Source organism: Mastigoproctus giganteus, chromosome 5 (assembly GCF_048544385.1).
Source record: "Mastigoproctus giganteus isolate SK-2022 chromosome 5, ASM4854438v1, whole genome shotgun sequence".
Classification (NCBI taxonomy): domain Eukaryota; kingdom Metazoa; phylum Arthropoda; class Arachnida; order Uropygi; family Thelyphonidae; genus Mastigoproctus; species Mastigoproctus giganteus.
In genome coordinates this window covers 116,502,800-116,529,791 of record NC_143579.1, presented here as the reverse complement: position 1 = coordinate 116,529,791, position 26,992 = coordinate 116,502,800, and the positions used below count along the sequence as shown (strand labels likewise).

General features: G+C 35.4%; 1 protein-coding gene across 5 annotated transcripts in view; it reads left to right on the top strand.

The window, feature by feature from the left end:
• Nucleotides 1-1,277: 1,277 nt before the first annotated feature.
• The window catches only part of LOC150085655 (catenin alpha-like), a 499,984-nt gene continuing 474,269 nt past the window's right edge, over nt 1,278-26,992 (top strand). For all 5 annotated transcript variants that reach the window (XM_090374159.1, XM_090374158.1, XM_090374157.1 and 2 more), the window contains exons 1-2: nt 1,278-1,394; nt 22,967-23,111. In XM_090374159.1, the coding sequence (XP_090230285.1) occupies nt 23,004-23,111 (108 nt within the window). In that variant the 5' untranslated portion in view covers nt 1,278-1,394; nt 22,967-23,003. The remainder of the gene's footprint in view (nt 1,395-22,966; nt 23,112-26,992) is intronic.

Sequence of the window (26,992 nt, the reverse complement as noted above, 5' to 3'; positions counted from 1 at the left end):
TATATAATTGTGTTCCGCGACTGCAGAAATGGTTGTTCTTGTTAACAAGCACAGACCATACCGAGAAAAATTTTGCCATATGAATCATGCACATTCTATTCAGAGCCGAATTGTTTGGCAAACATCTCAAGTTGTTTGCCCTCCTATCGTGACTGTGGAGAATTGAAAACACTTTCAAGTTCAATTCTAACATGACTTTTCCCCAACATTGCCCCGTACTTCTTAATTAATACCCTGATCTTCTGCTCAGTATATTTTGTTTGTAGTTTGATCAGTAGCGGATTAAGGTCGTTTGAGGCCCCTGGCGCAAAAGAAAATATTGGGCCCCTTAAAAAAAAGAGAGTGACGGAAAATAAAAATACATGTTAACCATTTTTTTTAATAAATAAAAAATATTATGTACTATTAATGTTTTATTTACAATAAAATTTGAATATAATATATGTATAATATAATTAATAATAGCATAATAATAACCACAAAGTTTTGAACTAATAGTTGAACATATTAATTCAACTAATTTGTTGGGGTTTTGCGTATAAAGTTGGGGTTTTGCGTGGGCCCTTCAGAAGTCGGGGCCCAGGGCGCTCGCCCGCCGTTAAATCCGCCTCTGAGTTTGATACATTCTTCCTTTGGTTTGATGTTTGCTGGAAGAAAAATCCCAGTTTTCGAGAGAGATAGAGATAGAGAGAGAGAGAAAAAGAGAGAGAGAGAGAGAGAGAGTAATGTTTCTTCGATCTTACTAGAGAAACGGTGACAGTGACAAAAAGGTACATACAGCAAACACTGCAATTATTATTATTATTATTATTAGTCATACGGTGCAAGGAAGCCTGAGACTTATGCTGCACAAGCCAAAAAAAAAAAAAAAAAAAAAATTTGAGTTACCTGGAGAAAGAGAGAGAGAAGGGAATCACAAAACCAAGAAAGAGAAAAATGATGCTATCCAGCTCAGGACCTTGGGTGTGCCAAGCCCATACTCACTAGATGTGAGCCCATGGGTTAATTTATAAGGGAGCGAGGAGTGGCAAGATTGAATACAAATGTTGCTGTGCTTTAATTATCCAAATACTGCAGTAATAATTGGCTTTGTTATGGTTGTATTATTCCAGATTTTTAATATTTTTAAAGTTTTGCTGTGTTTTTATTATGAAAAATAAAAGAAAAGAAAAAGAGTAATTATTATAAATAATTAAACGAAATAAAAAGTTTTCTTGCATTATACTTTTATTTCCGTTTCCGGCTTGTTCATATTGACGCTTTGCACTGAAGTCGTTTGAGGGGTTGTAACTGGGTTCGATATGTTGTGTCAGTTGAAATTTAGTTTTGTGATTGCTGATTTGCACTTCGAAGTCTTAGAATTCGTGGAAGGTTATTAACTTTTCATTTGGACGGTAGGCATTAAAAAAGAAACTGTTTTACTATAATCAAACGAAACATTTTAGGATTTCAAATATATAGTTTGATTTTATGCCTATTGTAGGTACTTATTTTCATTTACAGAAAAAATACTGTCATTACTATATATATATATATATATATCAGTTTATTATAATTAATATTTAGTCGATATTGCAGAACTATTAGCACAAGCTAGTGTTTTGGCGCTGCACAGGATCCAACGTTAAAATTCATTGTACTGTTAAATTATTGTGGTGGTTTTATATCTGCCCTTAGGTTATTACAATAAATTCATTCAAGTCATGGATTTTTTTTTTAAAATTTTATTTCAATATGCCACTCGTTCTTATATAGATCTGGGTAAATTGAGTATTGAATGGTCAGATTTTCTGAAGTAGAAAGCGGACATTTCATTGCATACACCTAAGACACGCCTGCCTTATGCATAGCAAACAAATCTTGATATTTCTTTCATGTGATAACACAACTATGTTTTATGATTAACAAGCATATTTTTATTACATGGGGATGTTTTTCTCCCTCTTCTCAAGGTTTTTGACAGTTCTTTATTCGTTAGTGAAAATTAAGGTGCTCATATTTAAGAACAGCCAGATCTTTTTAAATAACATGCCTCATCATCTGTTTTGCCAATAAAAATATAGATGAAAGAATTTTAACCATCCCATTGCATCTATATTTTTAATGAATGTTTAAGCCAACATATAGTGAGGAGAGTTACTCTGAAAGCAGCTCTTGCCATTAGATTAGTAAGAGACACAGACAGAATTGTACAGTGTAGCAACTGCCTGGCTAGTAGTTTAAAAAAAAAAAAAAAAAAAAGGGCTGAACTGCAGATTATGGGTCACATCTTGTCACCACGTGCGGTTACGGGCACAGGACAGATTCAAGCAAAAGAAGTGTGGATTTTTTAATAGACTTTTCATTTTTTTAATGAAAAAAGTGTATGCTAGTAATTTGGGACAGATTCAAGCAAAAGATTATTTGTCTAGTTATATAGTAACCACTCATAAGGGACTGAGTCGAATACCTTGCTAAAATCTGAATAAACTATGCTGAAATTGTTCTCTACATCTAGCTTTTGAGTAACTATGTCAAGCTAGCTTACCACATTAGGAAAACATGATTTTCCCTTAACAAAACCAGAATGCCACTCTGATTGTCCATGGATTGCACTCTTGAATTTTGACTCTAAGATTTTTCATGCCACTGAAGTCAGACCAACTGGTCTGCAGTTACCGACTTCGCTCTTGGGATCACTTTTATGTATTGGTGATTAGCACTTCACCAATTCCTATGGATTAGCACTTCTCTAATCCATAGGAATATCTCCTGAATCCACAGAAGCCCATACCCTCATAATTAACTTCAGTGGTTTAATACACTTTTATATTCTTCAGATCGTTCAGAATTCTCTGTCATCATAATAAAAAGGTCCAAACATATATTATAAAAAAGGCTGGAGACTTTTTAAAACTGGCTTGTTTGTGTTTATTCTCTCTCTCTCTCTCTCTCTCTCTCTCTCTCTCTCTCTAATATTCAGTGTACAGATATTGGTAAAAATATGTATTTTTTTCTAATATTTTCCTTTTAGATTTGAGATTTGATTTATGATATGGATAATGTAATTTAAAATCATCCAAATATTAATCAGGATTCTATAGTTAAAATGTAAAAAAACTAATAAGACCTATAATAACACGTGTTGCTGAGACAAGGGACACAGCAGCAAAAATAAAAGAAATATATGAAGCCATAGCAGTGAGAATAGTCAAATAAAGTGAGGAAAGCAGGAAACAATGTAAAATACAATCTATTAATGAATGGTTATATAATAGAAATGAAGAATGAGAAGAACACACACAAATGGGAAGAATAATGATATGCAGACAAAAATATTAAATTGGAGACTCATTGGCAAATGAAGGGGAGGAAAACCAAGATGTAAGGATGATATATCCTAACCCAACAAGCAGTGTGCTTAATAGGAAAAGAAGATTTGATTTCAGAATTGATTTAAAAAGATTTGATTCTTTTAAAATTTTAATTCTGACTTTTTTTCCCTTCTATTTGAAGGATTTCTGAATGGAGTACAATAGCTTGCAAGTGCAGAAAAAAAAAAAAATCAATGCTTATAATTTACAATGCTTACAGAGCAATGTGCTTATTTACAGAAGAAAATCCCTTTACGTCAATGAGAAATTATGGGAGTGAAGTCGAAAAAAATATAATTAATGATGTGGAAATTTCACATGTTTATTTAATGAAAAAACTTTTGAGCCTACAGGCCAGTAAGGCTCCTGGGGTTGATGTCATTTATCCTATAATCTTAAGGGAGGTGGTTGAGGCTAATTATGAGAGCATCACTAGATTTGGGTGTGATTCAGTTGGATTGGAAAACTGCCAATGTATATCCAATACATAAGGAGGGGAGGGTTCTAAGAGTGAAGTGGGAAATTGCTGGCTGGTAGTCTAACTTCAGTAGTAGGGGAAAACCATGGAGACTGATCAAGGGTGGAATTCAGGATCACTTAGATAGAAATGGAATTCTGAAGGGCATGGTTTTGTAAAGGGAAAATCATGTTTAACTAATCTGGTTAGCTATTTTGACAGGGTCACTCAAGAGCTGGACTTAGGGGAATAATTTCGACATTGTTTATTTGTATTTCAGCAAAGCATTTGACTCAGTCCCATATGAGCAGTTACTTTTTAAGCTGGAACAGGTTGGAATCACAGGGAAAATCCTTAGATGGATAGCTGGGTGGCTTCAGGGCAGGAGGCAGAGGGTTGTGATAACTGGTTATTCCTCAGATTGGGGTTGATGTAAGAATTTGGGTTCCTCAAGGATCAGTATTAAGACCACTGTTTTTGATTTTCATAAATGACATCGATGAAGTGATAGAGGGCATCATCTGCAAAGATTGTACACTGGTTGCAAGGAGGGCCCATGGTGTCCTGTTGATGATTTAATGAACAATTGCTAGTAGAGATAAGGACGTCATAATCTCATTATATAAGATATTGTTAGACCACATATGGAATACTGGAGACCACACTTAAAGAAAGACATTGTTCTTTTTGAAAGGGTCCAAAGACAGGTAACTTGCCTGGTGAGATCGGCAAAAGGGCATCCATATAGGCACATTATAGCCTTAGTTGCTAATGCGCCAATAAAATCCAAACCAAGCATCCATATGAGGAAAGACTACAAATATGTGGGTTGAAGATCTTGGAAACTAGGCACCATATAAATGGTTCTAGAACAAGAGGCCATAATTTCAAGTTACGGGTAGGGGGGAAGTTTTTTAGACTGTATTGCAGGAAGTTTTATTTTAGCCAGCAAGTTATAAATTACTGGAATAAGTTACCTACATGGATGGCAGAGGTTGGCAGTTTGTGAAATTCAAAGGTCAGCTGGATAATTACCTAAGGGAGGAGGGAAATGCATAAGTTGCCCTTTTCGTTTTCTCTTATTAATTATTATTATTATTATTTTTTTTAATTTTCTTCTTATTATTTTTTTAAATATTCTTGTTATTAATTTGTTTTTATTCATATTATTTTAATTAATTTATTTTATGTTATTTTATTTTCTTTCTATACCTTAAAATAATTTTCTTGCTAATATTTATTCAGCCAATGGGAGAAGAGGGATGCTAGTTACATGGTAATACCTAATAACTACAAAAATCCGTAACAGAAGCTTGTTTTACTGTGGTAAAACAAGCTTCTCTTTAAGCGTGGTCACATGCTATGTTTATCTAACACAACCACGCGGTACCATTCTTGATTTCCATATTAGCATTAGTAGAAGCATATGATGCAAGAAAGCTTATGCAGCATCAGCCAAAAAAAAAAAAAAAAACCACTTCCACTTCACCCCTCCGTTCGTTCGAAATATCTGTCCAGCTGAGCCTTAAATTTATTTAGGCTAACAACTTCCACAAGGGATGGAAGTCTGTTCCACCAACCAACTACCCGCTGGCTAAAGGCAAATTTCCGCACTTCTGTCTTAGCATTAGTAGAGGCATTTGATGCAAGAAAGCAAGCTTATGCAGCATCAGCCAAAAAAAATAATAATAATAAAAAAATAAAAATAAATAAATAAAAAATAACCACTTCCACTTCACCCCTCTGTTCGTTCGAAATACCTGTCCAGCTGAGCCTTAAACTTATTTAGGCTATCAACTTCCACAACAAGGGATGGAAGTCTGTTCCACCAACCAACCACCCGGTGGCTAAAGACAAATTTCCTCACGTCTATCCTACATCTGTCTTTCCTCAATTTGAATTTATGCCCTCTCAGGTGATTTTTCTGAGCAAGAGGAAGAATCCCATCAGCATTGAGCATGCTCAAACCATTCAAGGCTTTATACACCTCTATCAGATCACCTCGCCGGTGCCTAGTCTCCAAACACTGTAATTTGCAAAACTTAAGCCTTTCTTCGTAAGAGCAACCTTTTGTTCCATTCACTAATCTTGTTGCCCTTCTCTGTACTCGTTCCAGCAGCTCTACATCCTTCTTGAAATGAGGCCTCCAGATCTGTACACAATACTCAAGGTGTGGCCTGACCATTGCCTTATACAAGGAAATAATCACCTCCTTATCCCTGATAGAAAAATTCCTGTATATCATTGACAAGACACAATGAGCTACTCTTGCAGCCTGTCTGCACTGCTCAGAGAACTTCATATCTGCCTGCACAATTACCCCCAGGTTCTTTTCATTCTCTACCACTATCAGTGTAGCCTAGTCTCCAAACACTGTAATTTGCAAAACTTAAACCTTTCTTCGTAAGAGCAACCCTTTGTTCCATTCACTAATCTTGTTGCCCTTTTCTGTACTCGTTCCAGCAGCTCTACATCCTTCTTGAAATGAGGCCTCCAGATCTGTACACAATACTCAAGGTGTGGCCCGACCATTGCATTATACAAGGGAATAATCACCTCCTTATCCCTGATAGAAAAATTCCTGTATATCATTGACAAGACACAATGAGCTACTCTTGCAGCCTGTCTGCACTGCTCAGAGAACTTCATATCTGCCTGCACAATTACCCCCAGGTCCTTTTCATTCTCTACCACTGTCAGTGTAGTACCACAGAGTTGATACGTTGCTCTGAGGTTGCAGTTTCCCATATGTAGTACTTTACATTTGTCAATGTTAAACTTCATTTGCCACCTCTCAGCCCATCTGCTCAACCTTTCCAGATCCTGTTGCAGCAGCATAGTGCCAGTAGTGTCCTTAACAACCCTGCTAACCTTTGTATCGTCTGCAAACTTGAACATTAAGCTTGATATACCATCATCAATATCATTTAAAAATAAAGAAAACAATAATGGACCCAACACTGAACCCTGAGAGACTTCACTAATAACAGTAGTCCATGATGAGCAGTGTCCACTGATTACCACTCTGTCTTCTCCAAGGCACCTTCGTAGCCAGGTCGGCAGGAGTAGCAGTGCATAGCACACGCTTCTTGATTAGACCGGGGTTAGAGCCCGTGACCACCAAATACGGAGGATGCGGAAAGGTCAGTGAATGACCACCGCATATCCCCGGAGCAATATGGCCTTAGTTGCTAATGCTCCTAAAAAACCAAATAACAATCTGTCTTCTCCCCCTCAACCACCCCTTTATCCATAGCAGCAATTTGCCTCCAATGCCACACTGTTCCAATTTGTGCAGCAGTCTTCCATGTGCAACAGTATCAAAAGCCTTTCTAAGATCCAAATATATAATATCAAAGTTATTCCCTGCATCCATTGCATCATAGTATCCAATCAAATTGGTCAGGCAAGGCTTTCCCTTAACAAAACCATGCTGTGTTCGAGCTATAACTGAAGTCTTGTCTAGATTATCCTGCAGTGCTTCTTTAACCAGTGCCTTCATTAATTTTCCTAGAACAGAAGCTAAACTGACAGGTCTATAATTACTTGTGTCAGCCTTTGATCCTCCTTTGTGAATTGGGGTCACATTTGCACATCTCCAGTCTATGGGTACCGCCCCTGAGTCCAAGGAAGCTCTCATAATTATGGCTAAGGGTTTACTTACTTCCTTTTCTGCCTCCTTTAATATAACTGGATAGATCCCATCCACCCCAGGTGCCTTTCTTGTGTTTATCTTCAACAATTTCTCCTCCACTTTCCTCTCAGTTATTACAAAATCATCTAGCTCACTGCCAGAGTTTACTTCACCTCTGGCATTCCCCTTCCCGAATAACTCCTCATGTGTGAATGTAGATGCAAAATACTCATTTAATTTGTTAGCCACCTGAGCAGGATCCTCAACTGTTGAACCATCGATATCCAGTGGACCAATCTGACAGCAGGGTCTGAAGACAGGGTTGCAAGATAATAGGCACACTAATCTCCTAATGACGAATTATAATCCGCTTCTTGTTGCTTATTTTCGACTTGCAAAGCATCTGTTTATACCTATTCTATTTATCACTTGAATTTTATGATTTCTAGTTGATTTTTTTTTTTTAAATTTGGAATCTGATCCTGGTAAATCGAGAGTCTGCTGTATTAGCAAAATTCAAAATGAATATCCACGAATTTCAGAAAAGGCAATTATAAATTTATTGTCATTTTCCACTTTCTATTTGCTTGTGAGAAACAGGGTTTTCCGCTTTAAATGAGATTAAATAAAAGAGAGAAAGAGAGAGAGAGAAAGAGAGAGAGAGAGAGAGACTAAAGTCAGTAGAAGAGCTGAGAGTAAGCCTATCCACAATAAATCCTTGAATTAAAAAACTGTGTGCTCCCACCAAACCCAACCATCTCACTGATTAAAATGTTATAGTTGTATATGTTTGTTTTTTATATTTAAATATGCTAATTTTTTACGTATATTCTTTTAAATACTTTCTTTTCTTTTAAATTTCATGCAATTCATGTATGTTCAAAAAAGAACATTAAAAGCGTCTGAAACAAATAAGTGTATTATTAAGTATACCCAACAAAAATAACTTCCAGTTTGTGAATATATGTGTATATGTTATAAATATTATAATATATATATATTATTTATAATTTTTATTTATAATATACATATTATAGTCGTTCCGGTTATTTGGCGCACATCAGGACTAGTGCATTTTGGCCTGATATGCGGCTGCCCCAATTATCCGAAGTTTCACGTAAATAGTTAAAAATACAGTAGACCCCTGCTTTAGAATTGGTTCACTGTACAATCAAATCATGTTACGATGGACTCACCATAGTAAAGTACTGTTCGCTATACGATATGTAGTAAGCACCGGTCATTGTGATCACGTTTGTGAACTAAAGTTTAATTCAATTAAACAGCGATTCTAATTAGCGAAAATAAGAGGAATATTATCCAGGCTATAAAAGTAAAGATATACTGTATTAAGTACAGATTTACATTTTATTACGTTGCCAATTAAAAAATTAAACGATACGTGAAAATCCAAAGAATATTTTACACAGGTTAGCAAAATAAAAATAAATTTAAGCTTGCGTGCATAGCTTAATTAATATGTACTGTAATATGTACATATACTAACTAGCTGACATTTCTATTCACTGACATTTGTGGGTGGGAGTTAAAATTTAAAACAGTAAAAGAGATAAGCAATCAATAACAAAGAACACGGCACACACAAATCGCAAGTAACACGATAATACACAAGTTACGAAGCTTAAAAAATAGGAACGAAGAGCAGATTCTGAAAAAAAAATTTTTTTATATGATTGAAGCACTAAAAGAAAAACCCATTAAACAAGGGCCTGCTATTTGTTTTTATTGTTTTATGGTTGTGACCTCCAGAAATCCAACTGAACCACGTGCTATGGTCGGAGACAATTGTAGGGTAATCTCGAGTGCTGCGGTTCTTCTGTCCCGATTAAATGTAATGTTGTCCCAATTAAGTGAAATAAACCCTGTCTATTTTCTCGATTGGGTTCTATTCTTTTAAGATTTGTCCCAAATAAATGACTGCCCCGATTCACCGGTCACCCAAATAACTGAGATCCACGTATATAATATATATGTGTATAATAGTGATTGTAGTGTGCTGAAAAATTTTAGTGCCTTTTAAAAGTGTGCTGCAAGATTGAAAAGGTTGAGAAACACTGCCTTAAGGTATCATCAATTATACTGGCATAATTCCTTGCACCAATTTTCTTCAAGTAATACTATCTCTGCAAAATAGTTCCTTCTATATTGAATGCTGACTAAAAAAAAAATTATTTTTTCCTCCTAAAAACTTTGCAATCTCAAGTTGATTTAGTCTGCAAGGCTTTCAGCATAAAATTCCTTCTGTTGCATGTGGGCAGGCCTACCGGTTTAGCCGAGTGGGTAAAGTACCTGCCCGGCAACCCAAAGGTCGCGGTTCGATTCCCGCCTCGGGCTTGGATCAAAGTACTGCAAAAACCTTGGGAGGTGCAATATGGCCACAGAAGCCGATGCGCCAACAACTACCAAATCAAAAAAAAAAAAAAAAAAAAAAAAAAGCATGTGGGCAGAATTGCAGACACATATACATCTAACCCAACTTATGGCATTTTTTTAGTGTTGTCCTGTATTTATCCTGATAATTGTCAGGTTGTGTTCATTTTTAATATCATTAATCTTCACAGGAATAATAATGCTCTCTTTACCCTGCTTAAAATCTGACAATCTGTTGGTAAAATTATCAGTTGGCACAGATTGCTGTACTCTTGCACCTCTATACAAGCCAGACCAGTTTACAACTACTCGTTTTTATAATAAATATTAACTGTATTTAATGGTCACATGAGCTCAAAACCGTAGTCAACTCAGATGAGTGACCATGTGATGTCAGCCTTCTTGGAGGCTTATGTTGATCTATGTTTTCTGTGTTTTTTTTTTTTTTTTTTATGTAAACCCCAAACACGAGAGGTATTAGAACCTATAGTACTTAGTACCGTGCTTGGGTTCGAGGTTGAGAAGACGAAAGAAGATATTTGTTGGCATTGGACTTGAACTTCTGTAGATTGTAATTTTCAGGAAATATGTATGAAGGAAGGTTGTTCCAGAGAACGGCAGTTGAATGAATAAATGAGGAAGATGAAAAGTTGGTTCTGTGGGTTCGAAGTTGGACAGTAAATGGATGTTGTCTGGTGGCGGCATGTGTTCGGACTGTTTTGAAAGAGAGAGCGGGAATTATAGAAGCCAATTCAGAAGGACAGTGCCAATGGAAGTATCTGTAGAAGAGGCATGCAGCAGAAACAGTAAGTCTATGAGACAGTGAGTGGAGAGACTGTTAGAGATGAATCATTAATTAACCTAACTGTCCTCTTCTGAATGGAATGAAGAAGCCAGAGAGAGGTTTTGGGGGCATCACCCCAGATGTGGGAACAATATTCCATGGCAAGGCGGATTTGCAATTTATACAGGGTGAGCAGTAGTTTGGAAGAAAAGTAACGCTGAGAGCGAAAGAGAAAACCAAGTTTTTTAGATGCAGAGGAAGCAATATTTGTAATGTGCTTGTGCCAAGAGAGATTAGAAGTCAGGGTAATCCCCAAAAGAGATATATCATTTTGTAGAAATCGGAGTGTCACCAAAGATAAGCATAGCAGCAGAAGAATCCTTTTTGAGAGATATAAGACAAGACTGAGTTTTAGAAGGATTAAAATCAACTGAACCTTGGGGGACACCGGCATTAGTAGAGAAGTTAGAAGAGAGAGAGCCATCTACCATCACCCTCAGTGAGCGATCAGAGAGAAAATTGGATAACCAATTACTAAAAACAGTTGGCAAACCATGAGATGGAAGCTTGTTTAGAAGACCTTTATGCCAAACACCATTGAAAGCCTTTGAGATGTCAAGAGCAGCCACTTGTGTTTCACCGAACCTCTCCATTGAATTAGTCCATAAATAGTTAACATAAGCCAAAATATCACCAGTAGACCGACACTGACGGAATCCATACTGGCGATCGTTGATCAGATGGAAGGTTTCTAGGTAGTTTAAGAGTTGGTGGTTAATTGATTTCTCCATTACTTTAGAAAGAGTAGAACTAATTGCAATGGGACAATAATTGGATGGGGGGGATTTGTCACCCTTTTTAGGAACTGGCTAGATATGAGCAAATTTCCAAGCAGAAGGAAAAACTCCTTTGGAATAAGAAAGTGAAAAAAGGCGGCAAAGAATAGGAGTAAGTTCAGGAGCGCAGGTTTTGAGAACAAGTGGAGAAATACCATCGGGACCTGGAGCTTTCTTAGCATCAAGGGTTCGTCAGAATCCTTCTATCATCTGTTTGACGGAAGACCACAGGAGGCATTGAATGGAGCATGTTGGGAATGGTGGGAGGTGTTTTACCAAGATCGTTAATACATGAGTTGGAAGAAAAATGGGATGCTAGCAGGTCAGCTTTATCCTTGGCTAAAGTGACAACAGAACCATCTGGTTTGGACAGAGGTGGGAGCAGAGATGGGCAAAAGTTGCAGCCAATAGCTTTGGCGAAAGACCAGAATGCTTGGCTACCATTAGGGCAAGAAGCAAGTTTTCTACTCTTAGCCTGTTCAAACTCTAGTTTGGACTGATTAATAACTGCTTTACAATTGTTGCGAGCTTTGTTGTAGGCAGAAAATGAAACTGAAGAATTAGAAAGAAGCCAATTACGATATGCAACATTCTTCTCTTGGACAGCCTTAGCACATTTATTGGAAAACCAAGGTTTATATAAAGGATGAGATTTTAAAGTGGAGTGTGAGATAAAGGATTCCATTCCTGCAAGAATAATTTCAATGACAAGATCTGAGCAAACGTCGACATCAGAAGTTTTGAAACAGTAATCCGACCAAGGAAAAGAAGAAAAGAAGTCTCGCAGGTCATCCCATTTTGCATTCTTGTAATGCCAAACAACACGAGGTTGGGAATAGCCATGAGATAAAGGTTCCATTGGAGAAGAGACAATCACCAAGTTGTGATCTGAAGTGCCTAAAGGACCTCTCACTTCAACTGTGTACTTAGAAGAGTTTTTGTGAGAAAAGCGTATTGGCTGTATGATTAGGTATTCTTGTAGGTAGATGAACAATCTGTGCAACATCCTTTGTTGCAAAAGCAACAAAGGATGTTGCACAGATTGCAAAAGCCTTTGCATTTCGATCAGCTGGGTCGGTGTGACTAGAAAACGGAAGCCAGTTGGACTTATGAACATTAAAATCACCAAGGAAAATTACCTCACTGTTAGGAAAGTTGCACTGGAGAAAGGTAAGTTGCAAAGAGAGGAAGTCGAAGAGCTCCAAGTGATTAGTGTAGTTGGGAGAACGGTAGAGACAACAGATGAATTTGACACAATGAGGTAGAGAGATTTTTAGCCAGAGAAGATCAAAGAGAGGAGATTCCAAATTGCCAAGTCTCTGACAGGGAATATCAGAATGGACATATGCACAAGTACCACCTTTGAGGAGAAAGGAATCATACAGTGAATAATTTGGGCATCTGAGATGAGCAGTAGTTGAATCAATCGATAACTGAGATTCTGTCAGAAAAAGTACATGGGGTTTGGCAGACTGCAAGTGGAAATGGACATCGTTGAGATTAGAATTGAGACCACTTACATTTGAATTAGGAAGTGCATTTTGAATTAGGAAGTGCATGCAGACACAGCACAATGCAGAAATCAGTAGCTCGGTGAATGCTTTATTAATCACATCGTTTTGTTGTGCATTTGCATGGGCATGTGCAGAATTCTGTAATTATGGCAGCTTCATGAATATAATTTTAAATTGAAAAATATTACCTTTAATAAAAATTAATTATATACAGTATACGAGGCCACTGTAGCCGAGTAGTCAGGAGTGAGAGTACAGTAGCACACACTCTTAGTGACCAGGGTTCAAGCCCCTGACTGCTAAATATGGTCGATCTGCCACTGGACCAGCAGTGGACCAGCATGGCATATTATGGTCCATTTCATGTTGATGGAAGCCCCCTCAACATGAATTGTTGAGGCGGCTTCCATCCTGCAATGGATTGATAATGGCTGCAGTTTATCTTTATATATAGTATATTTTTTGTCCTTTTTTAGTTTAAAAATTTCCTTTTTTTTCTTTTCTTGTTTGCTGTTTTTAGATATTTGTTGTTAAAAAGCATTCTTTGTTCCCAAATTTTTAATGTTTATTTTTTGTTTCTATGACACTTTTCTGTGAACTGAAGTCATCTGATTTCTGTGTTTGGCACTGTTGCTGTAATTAGTTTACTTTCTAATTAGTTGTTGTTTCAGTTGATTTTTTTTTTTTGTATTTTTGGTCAATTTTCTTTTTCTTATGAAAGCTTTTTGTAAAGTCAAACCATCAAGTTGTGTTTTTGAGGAGTATATTTGGATGCAGTGCATCTTCCATACTGTAATATTCCATTGCGTAATTGCTGAATTTAAAATTTTTTTTCCCTTGTTTGATTGCACTGATATCAGTTCTTTATTGAAATAGTCTTCCAGTTCTTTTAGCTTCAAGTACAAAGATTATGCAAAATTTTGGTAAACCATTGTCCAGTTATGGAACTGACATCTGTATACTCTTGAGTTAAGCCACGTGCTTATTTTTACTCCATCATGGCTCTGTTACATGGAATGTACCCACAGTATCATAGTCAAGTTGCATACTTTCTGCAGCTCTGTGAATTGTTGATTTTCAAAGTTAGCAGCAGTTGTCTGTAGCTGGAAATGCAATGAAGTTCCTTGCATTGTTTGTGTAATATTCAAAACATGCTTTCATAAATCAAAATAGGTTTTTTGGATCAAAGGGAATTACATCCAGTTGGATGTAATTCCCTTTTTTTTTTAGGTGGTGAATAAATAGCATGCCAATAAATGGCAAAATAATTTAGGGTAAAATGAAGATGTGCTGTCAAAGAATATCTTGCTCTACCCACATGGATATTTAAAATTAGAGCCTGAAGAGAAGCATATGTCATTCATTTGTAATATATTCTCACTTCAGTAGGTTGTAATTGTCAAAGCGATGATTATGGTGTTGGACATCAATTATACATGCTTTGATATTGGTAAGATTTTCTTCCCACCCAATTTAAGTTCCTTATGTATTGAATGTGGTATGCATCAAGACCCAAGTGAGGTCGAGATGTGATGCAGTTTGTGAAAGTGATAGGTAAAATAAATTTGAGAGGATTTTTTTTATTATTATTAGCCATATGGTACAAGGAGGCTTATGCTGCACCAGCCAAAAAAAAAAAAAAAAAAATTCCGAATCACACCGAGAGAGAGAGAGAGTGTGAGTGAGTCAGTCAGTCAGAGTCAGAAGTAGAAGGGAATCACCAAAAAAGAGAAGAATGATGATATCCAGCTCAGGGGAGAAATTAAAAACTTAAGGGAGAAATTTCCAAAAATTGGTGCCACAAAAGCGAAAAAGAAAATCTTTGCAGGGGCTTTGAAGCAGAGAGCTGCAAGATGAAAGTTTTGAAAAATGCTTCATTTTAGGTTTCAAATGGGTTTGTGGAAAGTTTTTGGATAATTTCAAGTTGCCCATACAAAGATGGAGGTTAGAAATGCTCAATTCATATAAAGAAATGGGATGTTGTAGGTCATTGAAACTTCATTTGTAGGTGGTAGATGACTTTCATCAACCGGTGAAATACCACCACTTTGCTTATTGGAGGCTTGAAGTGGTGAAACCCATGTTTAGTCTCTAGAGCAAAGTTTCCGGCATCCTCCTCCCCCCATACTTTTCCTTCAACCCATGCATGGTACTAAGTACTATAGGTTTTGATACCTTTCGTGTTTGTGGTTTTCATAAAAAAAAAAAAAAAAATTTCTTGCATTTCGACTTCTTTCACAAGAAACCTTAGCATGATGAATGACAAGTGGTTGGGGAGAGGGGGATGATTTCATCAAAATATCAGGTCAGTGGAAAATTACTGCCACGGTTTCTGGAGTGAGTGTATGTTGGCAGTCTACTGCTGGATGTTGTTCCACAACATTCAAGACAAAGTTTATCAAAGCACAAGTGCTGTTCAGTAAAGAATGATCGTAAATTTATTTTTCACAGCATACTTCTGTTAATCATCCATATTTTGATGGCACTTTTCGAATTACAGGCACTCCCCGACTTATATAATGCTCTACTCAACCTATGGAAATTTATGAAAATAAGTTTTGGCAGCTGGTGCAAACTTAAAAAAATCATGGAAACGTATTTTGCATCCCGTAGGAATAAATGGAAGTATCGTGAAAATATCATAATGTGAACCCAATAACACATTTTTTTTTTTTTGGTTCGTTCCAAGTCCTTGGAATTTGAAAATCACTATATTACTAAGCTATTTATCTCTCTAAAAGGTCATATTATAATGGAAATTGCGCTCATTCCCCTTTCATCGTTATCATATGTTCCTGTTATAAGAATCAATTTTGAAAGCCTTTGCGATATTTTTCTAAAGTACGTGTTTGGAGGTCACGACCATAAAACAGTAAAAACAATTTGCACTTTCCGGTTTATTGGCCTTTTCTGTTAGTGCATCTAATTATAAAAGGGTAGTAAACTCAATCTTATTGCCTTTGCGATAATACTGATAGCTGCAATTATGTGGGTTTTTATGCTATTATGGTGAAATGTGTTCCCCTTCACTGAAATCTTCAATCATATAAAAAACAAATTTTCAGAAACTACGTATTACAATGATGAAAGGAAAGCAATCAACGAAAGTGCAAGTGGTGGTAGTGCCAGGAAACGAAACAAAATTGATTTAGATATGAAGACGAAAATGATTGAGGTACGAAGCAGCACAAAGTTTTTGGCATCTATTGCAAGAGAATTAGGTCTGGCTACTTCAACAGTGAATACTATTTTAAAGGACAGTGCGCGTATAAAAGAACGTGTCAAAGGATCAGCGCACTTAAGATCAACAGTGATCACAAAACAACGTTTGGGTGCTATTTCGAAGATGAAACAGCTGTTAATAATATGGATGGAAAATCAGATTCAGAAGCAAGTGCCCCTGAGTCCTAATGACCATTCAAGCAAAAGCAACGAGTATTTATGAAGATATTAAGAATAAGTACGGCGAACCCCAACCCAACCCAAGTTTGTGACAAGCAATGGGTGGTTTAATGGGTTCAAGCATCGCACTGGTTTCCACAACATTAAAGTATGCAGTGAAATTGCCAGTGCTGATTCTGCAGCTGCAGAGAAATTTTGTGATATGTTGGAAAAAAATTATTGATGACGGCAACTATTAGCACAGCAAATTTTTAATGTTGACGAGACTGCTCTGTATTGGAAAAAAAATGCCGGATTGAATATACATTGCCAAAGAGGAAAATACAATGCCAGGTTTCAAGGCATCTAAAGATAGAGCCACACTCTTGCTTGGGGCTAATGCAGCGGAAGATTACAGATTAAAACCACTGCTTGTTTACCATTCTGGAAATCTTCGTGCAGTTAAGGGCATCAATAAAGCTACCCTACCCATGCATTTCCGATCGAAACAAAGAGCATGGATAACAATATCTCTTTTGGAGGATTGGTTTGAATGCTGCTTTATTTTCGAGGTTGAAAAATATTGTAAAGACAACGACGTTCCTTTCAAGGTTTTGCTTCTATTAGATGATGTTCCTGGACATCCTATGCATCTAGATGATTTCAATTAGAACGTAAGAGTCATATTTCTACGCCAAACATGACTTCACTCATCCAACGTATGGATAAGGAAAATTTTATGTTAAGACCTTTCAATATTTACCACACCGTCTTAAACATTAATAAGGCCTGGGTGGAAATTACTAAAAGTTGTTTAAATGCATAGAAGAAAATATGCCCACGGCACTTAAAAGACTTTGAGGGATTTGAAAAAGAAGAATCATATGAAGAGGTTACAGATAAGATTGTAAAGGTTGCTGAGCTATTTCAGTTGGAGCTATTTCAGTTAATGCCAAAGATGTGGAGGATTTAATAGAGGAAGAAGAAAAGGAATTATTTAATGAAGAACTTATTGATTACAGGCAGTGATAGTGAAAGATAAATGCTGACAAAGCTCAAGATGAACCAAATGAGGAGCCGAGACGCTTCATCACCACAGAGATGGCAATGGTATTTCGTGAAATTGCATTGGCAATTGCAATGTTTGAGAAGATGGATCCTGACAGCGAATGATTCTTAAAAGTTAACAGAGGGGTGAATGGTATGCTTGCTTGCTACGAAGAAATCTATGATGAAAAGCAAAAAGCCACCGTCCTGTCATCCATTAATGTTCTTTCTTAAGGTTGAGCGGCTGACCCCTTTTAAATCTCCACAGCCCTTAACCTCCTCAGTAGCGTACTTATCAGCTGAATATGTAAATTCTGGCAACAATGCTCGAGAGGTAAACTTACTGAACATTATGCCTGTCTCCTCTCTTTTTTTTGTAATTTTATAATTTTGAAATTTTGCAATTTTTTCTGCACATGAGATGAAAAATTGAATAAATAAAATAAATCTATTTACATGTTCATTGAACATTTCTTTTTTTGATTCAATCAATTCAGTGAGTTGCGAGTGCTGTACAAGCACCCGGGAAATTCCGACTTATGTAGCATTCCATGGAATGCAACCCTTATGTGTAAGTCGGAGTTCCTGTAGTCTCCATTTGAAGAAATACACTTACTCTGAAGTTTCTGCCATTCTTCAAAAGCATGATGGAAGCCATTATTTGACATGCATTTGAGAATTGCTCTGATGTCTTTACAACTTCTTTTAGTGTCCAGAAATGTTTTTCTCGCAGCTCCTTCTTTAACTTTGGAAATTAAAAAATAATAAAAAATCACAGGGTGCAATGCCAGGCCTGTAGGCCAGATGAGGAACGCATTTGACATTAATGCTGGCTAAGTACTTGATGACAGTATGAGCAGTTGGAGGTCTCTCACTGTTTTTATGTGACATACCTACCTGTGTGCAGTTTCGGCCATTTGTGATGAATGTGATCCAGCATGATGTGGTACATCATGCTGCAAAACCATTCCTTGAATGTGAAAAAAAAAAAGAGAAGACCATAACCTTTCCTGCAGAAGTCAACTTTTACTATTTTTTGGTGTTGGTGTGATATAGAGTTCCAAACAGCTTTGTTGCTTACTCTATGGGTTGATATGAAGCCACATCTTATCTGCCATTGTCACCTTTGTGTGGAACCTTACCATCTTCAGTAACCATCCTCTGCAGCTTCTGACAAACCTCCATGCAAATTTGCTGTTGTTCAGGTGTGAGTGGTCTTGGAACCCAGTGTGCACAAATACATGTCGTATGCAAATGGTCATGGAGAATACGGTGCATGCTTCCTGCTGATATTCTCAATATCTCTGTTAGTTGCTTTACTGTTATATAATGATCTTTTCCCACAATTACAGAAGCAGTGTTTGTTTTTGTGGTGATACCACCAATTTTTGTGATTGAATCATGTCCATCTTTAAACTTTCTAAACCACCTTCGAGCTGTGTTATATGGAAGCATAGATTCACAATAAACCTCTTTTAACATTTCATAAGCTTTAATTGATGTTTTCTTCAGACAGAAAAAAAATTGAGAGCAGCATACTGTTCCTTACATGTCACGTCCATTGTTACATAGGTGAAACTGAAAAGCATACATAAACTTGACTGACTGCCATGCACACTAGTCACCTGCACAGTTCCTATGTGATATAGGGGGTCCCTGGTATCCGAGTATTCATTATTCGAGTCCCCGAAGTCATGAGGATTTGAAAATTAAAGAATTAAAGCTTTTTCTCTTGAGAAAATTGACCAAGTGCTTGTATATTTTTTGTGAGAATGATCTTTCTCATGATCATGCAACAAATGTTAAGCACAAAGTTAGACCTAGCTGAATGCTACGACATAATTTTATCTGAAATAATATGACAAAAAAAAAAAAAACACGAACAACTTTGGATTCATTCTTTATTCGTACGTACAACTGAAAAATAGTGTAACCTCAATAAACTTTACTTAACCCTACATTGTGTAGCATATTATAATAAAAAATGTCTAATAAAATAATTTTCTCATTTTTCAGTTCCTCCATCCATTTTTTACTACAATACATAATAAACATTACTGTATAATACTAGTTTAGACACACTATATCTACTAATCATTCACAACGAGTTGCCCATGTTTAACTTGAACATTACTTGAACAAGTAATGCTTCACTTGCAATACCAGGGTACCTGCCCACCCTCCGATGAAAAGCCAACTAGCTTTGAAACGATGCCGTCTGGGTGGTGGCGCCCACCGAGAATAAGTAACAATAGTCTTCTCTATTAGTGAAGTGTTACTTATTCGAGGTAGTGCAATACATGGGCAACTTGTGAAGGATGAGCACAAATGAGATGCAGATAGGGTTGCCAGATTTCTATGACTGGATTAAAGGACATTCAAAAATAATTAATGCTACCACTCTCCAACTCTCACTCCACCTCCTCCCACCCCAAAAAAAGGAAAATTAAATGATTTTTTAGTTAATTAAATATTTTGTTTATATATATATTTTTTAGATTTTGGTTTAAAAATTTTTCATATTTGACTATAAATATTTACAAATTTTAATTTAGAATTTAAAACATTTAATGGTAAACTATGGCTTTCAATGGGGAAGGATATAGATTGATATATAAGGATAATGAACGATATGGATGATATAAAAAGCATGAATTGATCCTGATATTTTAATATGTTTAGTGCATTGATTGACATCAAACTGAAGTGATTTTAGGTAGGTGAAAATAAAGCAAAAAAAAAAAAAAATAGTACTGGTTTAATAGCTATAAATCATTCACATTGAACATATTTTGTACTACTTGGAAGAAGCCTTAAGAACTTCAGCATCATTTTTAATTTTCTCAGAAAACTCTAAACAATTATCTTTAAAATTAAAGTAGATCATTAGTTTGCTTTTTATGAGTAAAACTGAACATTCAGCCAGCCCTCACATCTGGTGAGTATGGGCTTGGCACACCCAGTGTCCTCAACTGGATATCATCTTTCTTGGTGATTTCCTTCCTTCTCTCTCTCTCTCTCTCTCTCTCTCTCTCTCTCTCTCTCACAGGGTAACTCAGAAATTTTTTTTTTTCTCAGTGCAGCGAAAGGCTCGGCTTCCTTTCACCATATGGCTAATAATGATAATCTATTTTGCCCATCCCCCCACTTCAAGTTCATGACACTAAAAGTCCTTTCTCAATTTGCCAAAGTCCCTGGCACTGAAAAAACATACAAAATGACCTTGAAAATATTTTTCAAAATTAAATGCCATTGACTCAAAGTACTCGAACATGTTTTAAATTTTTCAGAGGTTGACAGTTTCATAATTTGTTTTCAGTACTGAAATCTCATGAAATAATTCATTCATATCCAACTTTAGTTTTTCTATTAATTTAAAATATTCTGCTACTTCAACAAATGTTAGGACAACCGTTTTTAAAGCTTAATTTGCTGAGTTTCAAAAAAATGATATTTTTATTAAAATTAAATTTCTTTCCTAAATATTTCAATGCAGCATTATAAAATGCTTTGAAATTTTATTACTGAGCTTTTAACTACAGGGTCTAATTTCTGAAAATGTTGAACTTGATAACACAAAAAAAGATGTGAATTTTCAGTGAATCTTCAGTGAAATTTTTAGATCATTCATTATATAAAAAATATCACTGGCACCCGTTTCATTCTTTTCAATCTCTTTTATTGCTTTGCAGATTATTTCAATTGCATACATTTAAAAAAGAAAATATAATTCTATAATTATAGGGAGCTCTGTTGAATTTTCATTAATTTGAAGGATTTTAAAAAGCTGTTTGGAACAGTCTTTTGGTTTGCTTACAAAATAAAGGCTCAAAGCCTTCCATGAAAGCAAAATTCTTTCTATACATGGATGTAAAAAAAACCATGTAGTTGGTATGTGCCTTAAAGTTTCGTTAAACTCTGTTTCGGCAGACTCATGAAATTCTTTAAGGTTATTCTTTCTTTTTAGCTGAAACAGAAAAATGACCATATATTTTCTATATCAATATCTAAATTACCAAAAGCATATTTAGTTAAATTATGGATAACGTGAGCATGACAGTTTGCTTTAATTACACCTTCAATTTAATTTTGGAATAAGGATTTATTACTCCGAAAATTACAATTTGCATTGTCTGCACTGAAACTAAATACCCTTTGCCAATCCAATCCTAAATTATTTTAGGTACTCAAACATTCCATCTGCACTTTCATCAGCATTTTCAAAAAGATCAACTAAATAGTTTGTAGGACTATTTAGTTGATCTTTTCTTTGTTGAAGTACTGATTTGAAAAAGGAAACATTTTCATATTCTTTCTATTAGAAGCATCAATCTGTAAACAAAAAAATAATGGTGGATCATGATGTTTTAAATCATCCAAAACAATTTGCAATGCTTTTTTACCTAAAACATTACAAACAATGGCAGCAGATTTAGTTCTTCCACATGATATTTTGGTTCAATTTTTGAATCATTGTGAAGTTTAGAGTTCAATTTCATGCTACAGTTTAATGAGTTATAAGAATGGTGATGTTTAATTGAATGATAAATATGAGTTATTTCAGCTGCAGTAACTAAATCCTCTTCTTTTGTATTCTTTTTCACAAGAAACCTATCAAGAAGATATGAAGAATTTGCTGAATTTTGAGCTGATTAATGAGCTTGTGAGTCTTTATGCTGAATAACTGCTAAGATGCCCATATACCAACTTTAAAATAAATTTTTTGTATTTAAAAATGAGGATCATTTGTTGAAGCTGGCCATTCGTATTTTTGCTCCCAATTTTTGTTATAAGAACAAAGCCTCTTCTTTTTTGGGGGAAATTCCATTTTTGATGGCTAAAAAATAAAATCTGTTTTCAAAATGTGTTTGTATATAATATGAAATATGTAGGTGCCTATAAACATTTCTTTGTAAAGTTATAGGAAAAACAGTTTAAACAAAGCCACTGAACTCCGTATTATAAAAAGTGAAAAAAGTTAAAGCTTTGAAATGAAATTGTAATTTTTTTGTCGGTTTGGGGGGGGGGGGGGTGCTGCACATGAGGGGTCCGAAGTATATGCCTCCTACGCCTGTGTGGAAATCCGCCACTGCCATTTTGAGGCACAGGCATTGAAAAATGAAAATGAAGGACAAATTGCATCCTTTGTCGTTTCAATAACTGTCCTTGTCTTTGAAATAAAGGACATTTGGCAACCTTAGATACAGATGAAAATATATGGAAACCACAACAAAATAGCATGAAATATTATTTTTCTTCTGCATTATTAATTTCTTTGTCATTTGTTTCTACTTATAGGATTCCCATAGCATTTGTGTTTAGTTTTCTGTTGAAATTTGTGATATTTCACACTATTTTATATTAAGTTAATATCTTCTTTATTCTTTATCATTTGATTTAAATTGTTCTTGATCTTTGCTTGTTCTTTTGGTTTCCTAAATTTAACTCAATTTCATGGTCACTGCACTTTTGCCCTTATCAGATATCTTTAATTTGTTTTATTGATACTACTATCTTTTAAATACACATACACATGAATTATGACTGTGTTTGTATTGTTGATTTCCAGTTCAGGAATACAAAGGACAAATTCTGCAAATCAAATTATGGCAAATGATATCAATTCTGGTTCAATTGCTTTGAAGTGGGATCCAAAAAATTTGGAAATAAGAACTCGTTCAGTAGAAAAAACATTGGAGCCACTAGTTATTCAGGTATGTATTTTTCTTCTAAAGTAATGTCATCCAATGTATTTGCTTTAGGAAATGAAATTATTCTTCTAGTAATAATTCTCTCTCTCTCTCACTGTAAAGAAGAGTGAAAACTGAACTGAACTGAGGGTAACAGCTGTTTTTTGTCTCATTTAGTAAATTGAGGGCCAAATTTTATTTTTTTTATGTATTTGATTACTTCCAATAAATTTCAGTGGTTATCAGTAGACACTAGTTTTACCAACTCATTACAGGAAGAACTTTTGGTATCCAGGAGTCATTTTAAAATGCATGGTCACCAAAAAACATCACCAAAAGGCTGTTTTGTTTAAAATGTGAGATGCTGCTATGGGAACCTGGTTTTGAGATTATTTACTACAAAGAAGTTAAAATTTAAATTATTTTATATAGCAGAAGTTGACTTTTGAAATAAATTTTAATTAAATTTGGTATTAGCAAAAATGATAGATTTATACTGTCAGCAAAAAAAAAAAAAAAATACCTATCCTTTCCAACTCCTAATTGTTTATTATTTTTATACATTTATTCAAACTACTTACTTCCATAACTTCTGTTCTTCCACCATCCTTTTATATCTGAAATATGCCCTCTTTTGCCTGTCATCTGAGAAAGAATAAAGATGTTATCAGCATTCAGTTTATTCAGACTTTTTAAAGTCCTAAACCATTTCACTTAAATCTCTGTTAGACTAATTGAAGGCTATCTTCCTGATATACTATGATTACAGAACAGCCTTTCTTTCTCCCTAGGTAATCTTGGGCAGTGCCGGCCTTAGCAAATGCAGGGCCCGATTGGAGCATGCTGGCGGGCCCCTTGAAAAATTCAATATTGACACCTCAGTATTTTGAAATAATACTGAGGTGTCATTTCAAAATCTTTATTATTTTTATATTATTACAATTTGTTAACAATTGACCAGACATGATAATATAAACAACTAATCAGAAAGATTTTTTTTTTTTTTATCGGCAAAATCTTTGAAGATGTCATTAAAATTTAAATTCCTTGCTTCTCTTTCAGTGGATAAAATTGCAAGGCTGTTGGGTCTCTCATGAAGTGTTGTCGATGTCAGATATGTTTAAATTAACTTTAATCAGGAAAAGCTTCTTTCTCCTGACACTACAGTCACTGGAATCATTAAAAATATTCTTAGCGATATCAATAAATTCGTAAATCCAGTGGCTCTTTCATTAGTTGCAAGTAATTTTAAAATATTTAAAGGATTTTCGAAGTACAATTCTGGAAGAACTGATTTCGGTGCTTCCATTTCCTCCACTAGCATATAGCCATCAATATCTGCCACCTTCACAGACTTGACTAATTTGTTGCCCTCGATGATTTTGGCATCTGAAAGTGCGATTTCTAAATCTGCAGTGTGTTTTCATAAATCGTCCTTTAATCAAATCATAGACAAGCCTTGTCTAAGATTTGATTTACCTTGTAAGGTAAATTGTAATTACAATTTACCTTACAAGGTCTGGTAATTTGATTACAATTTACCTTGTAAGCTTCCTTAGGATTTATCTCCAGAAAAAGAAATTCTGGAGATACTTCCAGTTCTGTTGCAAGTTCTATGGCACCAACTAAGACTTGTTTAAAGCCAGTCTCTCTATGCCTTGATATCCAGCACAAGTATTTTAAATGAAGAAAGAGCTGTAACAAGATCTGTAGAGTCACTTTTCAGTTCTTTACTAACAAAATTTACTTGAAACAACAAATCATGCCAAAATACTAATGAAACAAGAAATTTGTATTCCTTGATCTGGTTAGCTAGTGATTCAGTTTCACTTCTTGCTTGGGTATCTTCTGATATTTTTACTATTTCCAAAAGCGCATCATAGAAATCACCAACTTGATACCTTAAAGTCTTCACACTTTGTATTCGACACTCCTTTCACAGAGAGGCTTTGCAGAAAGACCCTTCACATATTTTTGGAAAACTACTCTTTGTTGATGCTGAAAAGAGCACGTCAGTTTTCTTTTCAGACATTGAATTTTGAGGACATTGAAGTGTCCCCAAAAAAGGTCATTGCATCAGGTCAGGCTTTGGCCATATCCCCCAGAATTAGATTATAATTGTGACAAGCACATGGTATAAAAAATGCCATTGAATTTTCCTGTAAAAGTTGTGCCCGAATACCTGAAACTTTCCATCTCATACTAACTCCATTGTCATAACCTTGATCTCGGATATTAGTTATGTCTTATCCTAATATTTCGGGTTTCTGTTTCATCACATTGTACACGTTTTCTCTGGTACTGCTATCTATATTGATTAATTTTATGAACTGTCCATATGCACCGAATGGCGTATTGGGCAACATTCTGTCGGAGACGTATCTAATTGTCAGGAACATTTCGAGGGCTTAGTGTCAGATAACGTTATCTACAACTTTGAGACAACTTTAGTTTAATTTTATACAAATAACAATGCATATCATGTCATAGAAATGTATTTCTCTAGTAGTTTACAAGTTAGCCTGGGCTATAAGCACATTTCCAGTAAACCAAGAAAATGTCATATGACTTTTTCTTGGTTAATTACAAAAACGTTTACCACAAAATGATTTTGTTGTTAACGTTGTCTGACAAAACTCTCTATTTGTTCCTGATGGCTGATATCGGGTGTACACTGAAGAATAGCAGCAAAACACTTGGCCGATTTTATTCGCACTAGAAAGATTCTTTTTGTAGTGCTTCTGTGGATTCTCTTTTCCTCTTCCTTTTAGCATAGCCACTTGGTGTGCTTTTATTATTTTTTTTCCATTCTGAAAAGAAATTATAAGGCAACAGACAGATTAGTAACAATTTTCTTACATGTTTTGTTTTCAACTTGTAGAATAACGAACTTTCAAAAATAACTACACTTTATGCTTTATCAGTGATCAAACGAGGAACTTCATCATTCATTAAACTATAAAGCTTCTGATATTTAGCCTGTTGAAGAGGTGAGTGTGAGAACAATAAGAAGACCTGTTTCATGACAGATGCTCATCGACACACTTGATAAGAATTCCGCAATGCATTCGTTGGGTTCAATTATGTCAAGAAAAGTTACCACAGATCGATTCTTGAAATTTGAATAGTACCGTATTACAATGCCCAACATTTTTATAACACTAATGTCATTACTTTCATCTATAATTAAACTGAAGTTTATATTTCACAAATCAGGTTTTAAATTATCCACAAAATGTGTGTGATGCCATAGCATTGCATATTATTCAAGTACATTTTGTTCTTTACAGTTTGAAGTCCTTACCCTACTGTCGAAAAACGAAATTCACAAATATCACTCAAATGATCAACTACCCTCAATGCACAGCTATGAAAAATGCTATGCTGCTTTCTGCCTTTGCACCTTCTGTATCGCCAATTTTCTTGAATGTCAATACTCTCTGATGCTGAAAACTTCAGCTTTCTTGTGATTCTTTTTTATTATGATGCCTTTCAGTATCACTTAATTTGGCTGTGAGCGTACATTTACAGTATTTTCTAAACATAATGTAAAAAAAAAAAAAAAAAAAAAAGTCAGTTTCAGGTTTCACCGGAGTCCTGCCCAATTTAAATACACTTTAAAATCAATTCTTTAACTAAACTTAAAAAAAAAAAAAAAAAAAATTTTTTTTCCCTTTTTTTTCGTTTAATTTTTCTGCCATGCACACAGGGCCACAAGAGTGCAGGGCCCAATTGCCCTGAAGCCCGATCTTGGGTTCTCAGCACCCTTTCCAACAGATTCAAATCCTTCTTAAACTAGCTGTGAAATTTTTATTCAATATTCAAAATATGTGGCTTAAGCCAATCTTGAATGCTGCATACCATTTCTTTATCTATTGGAACAGTCATCACTTTTCCCCAATGGG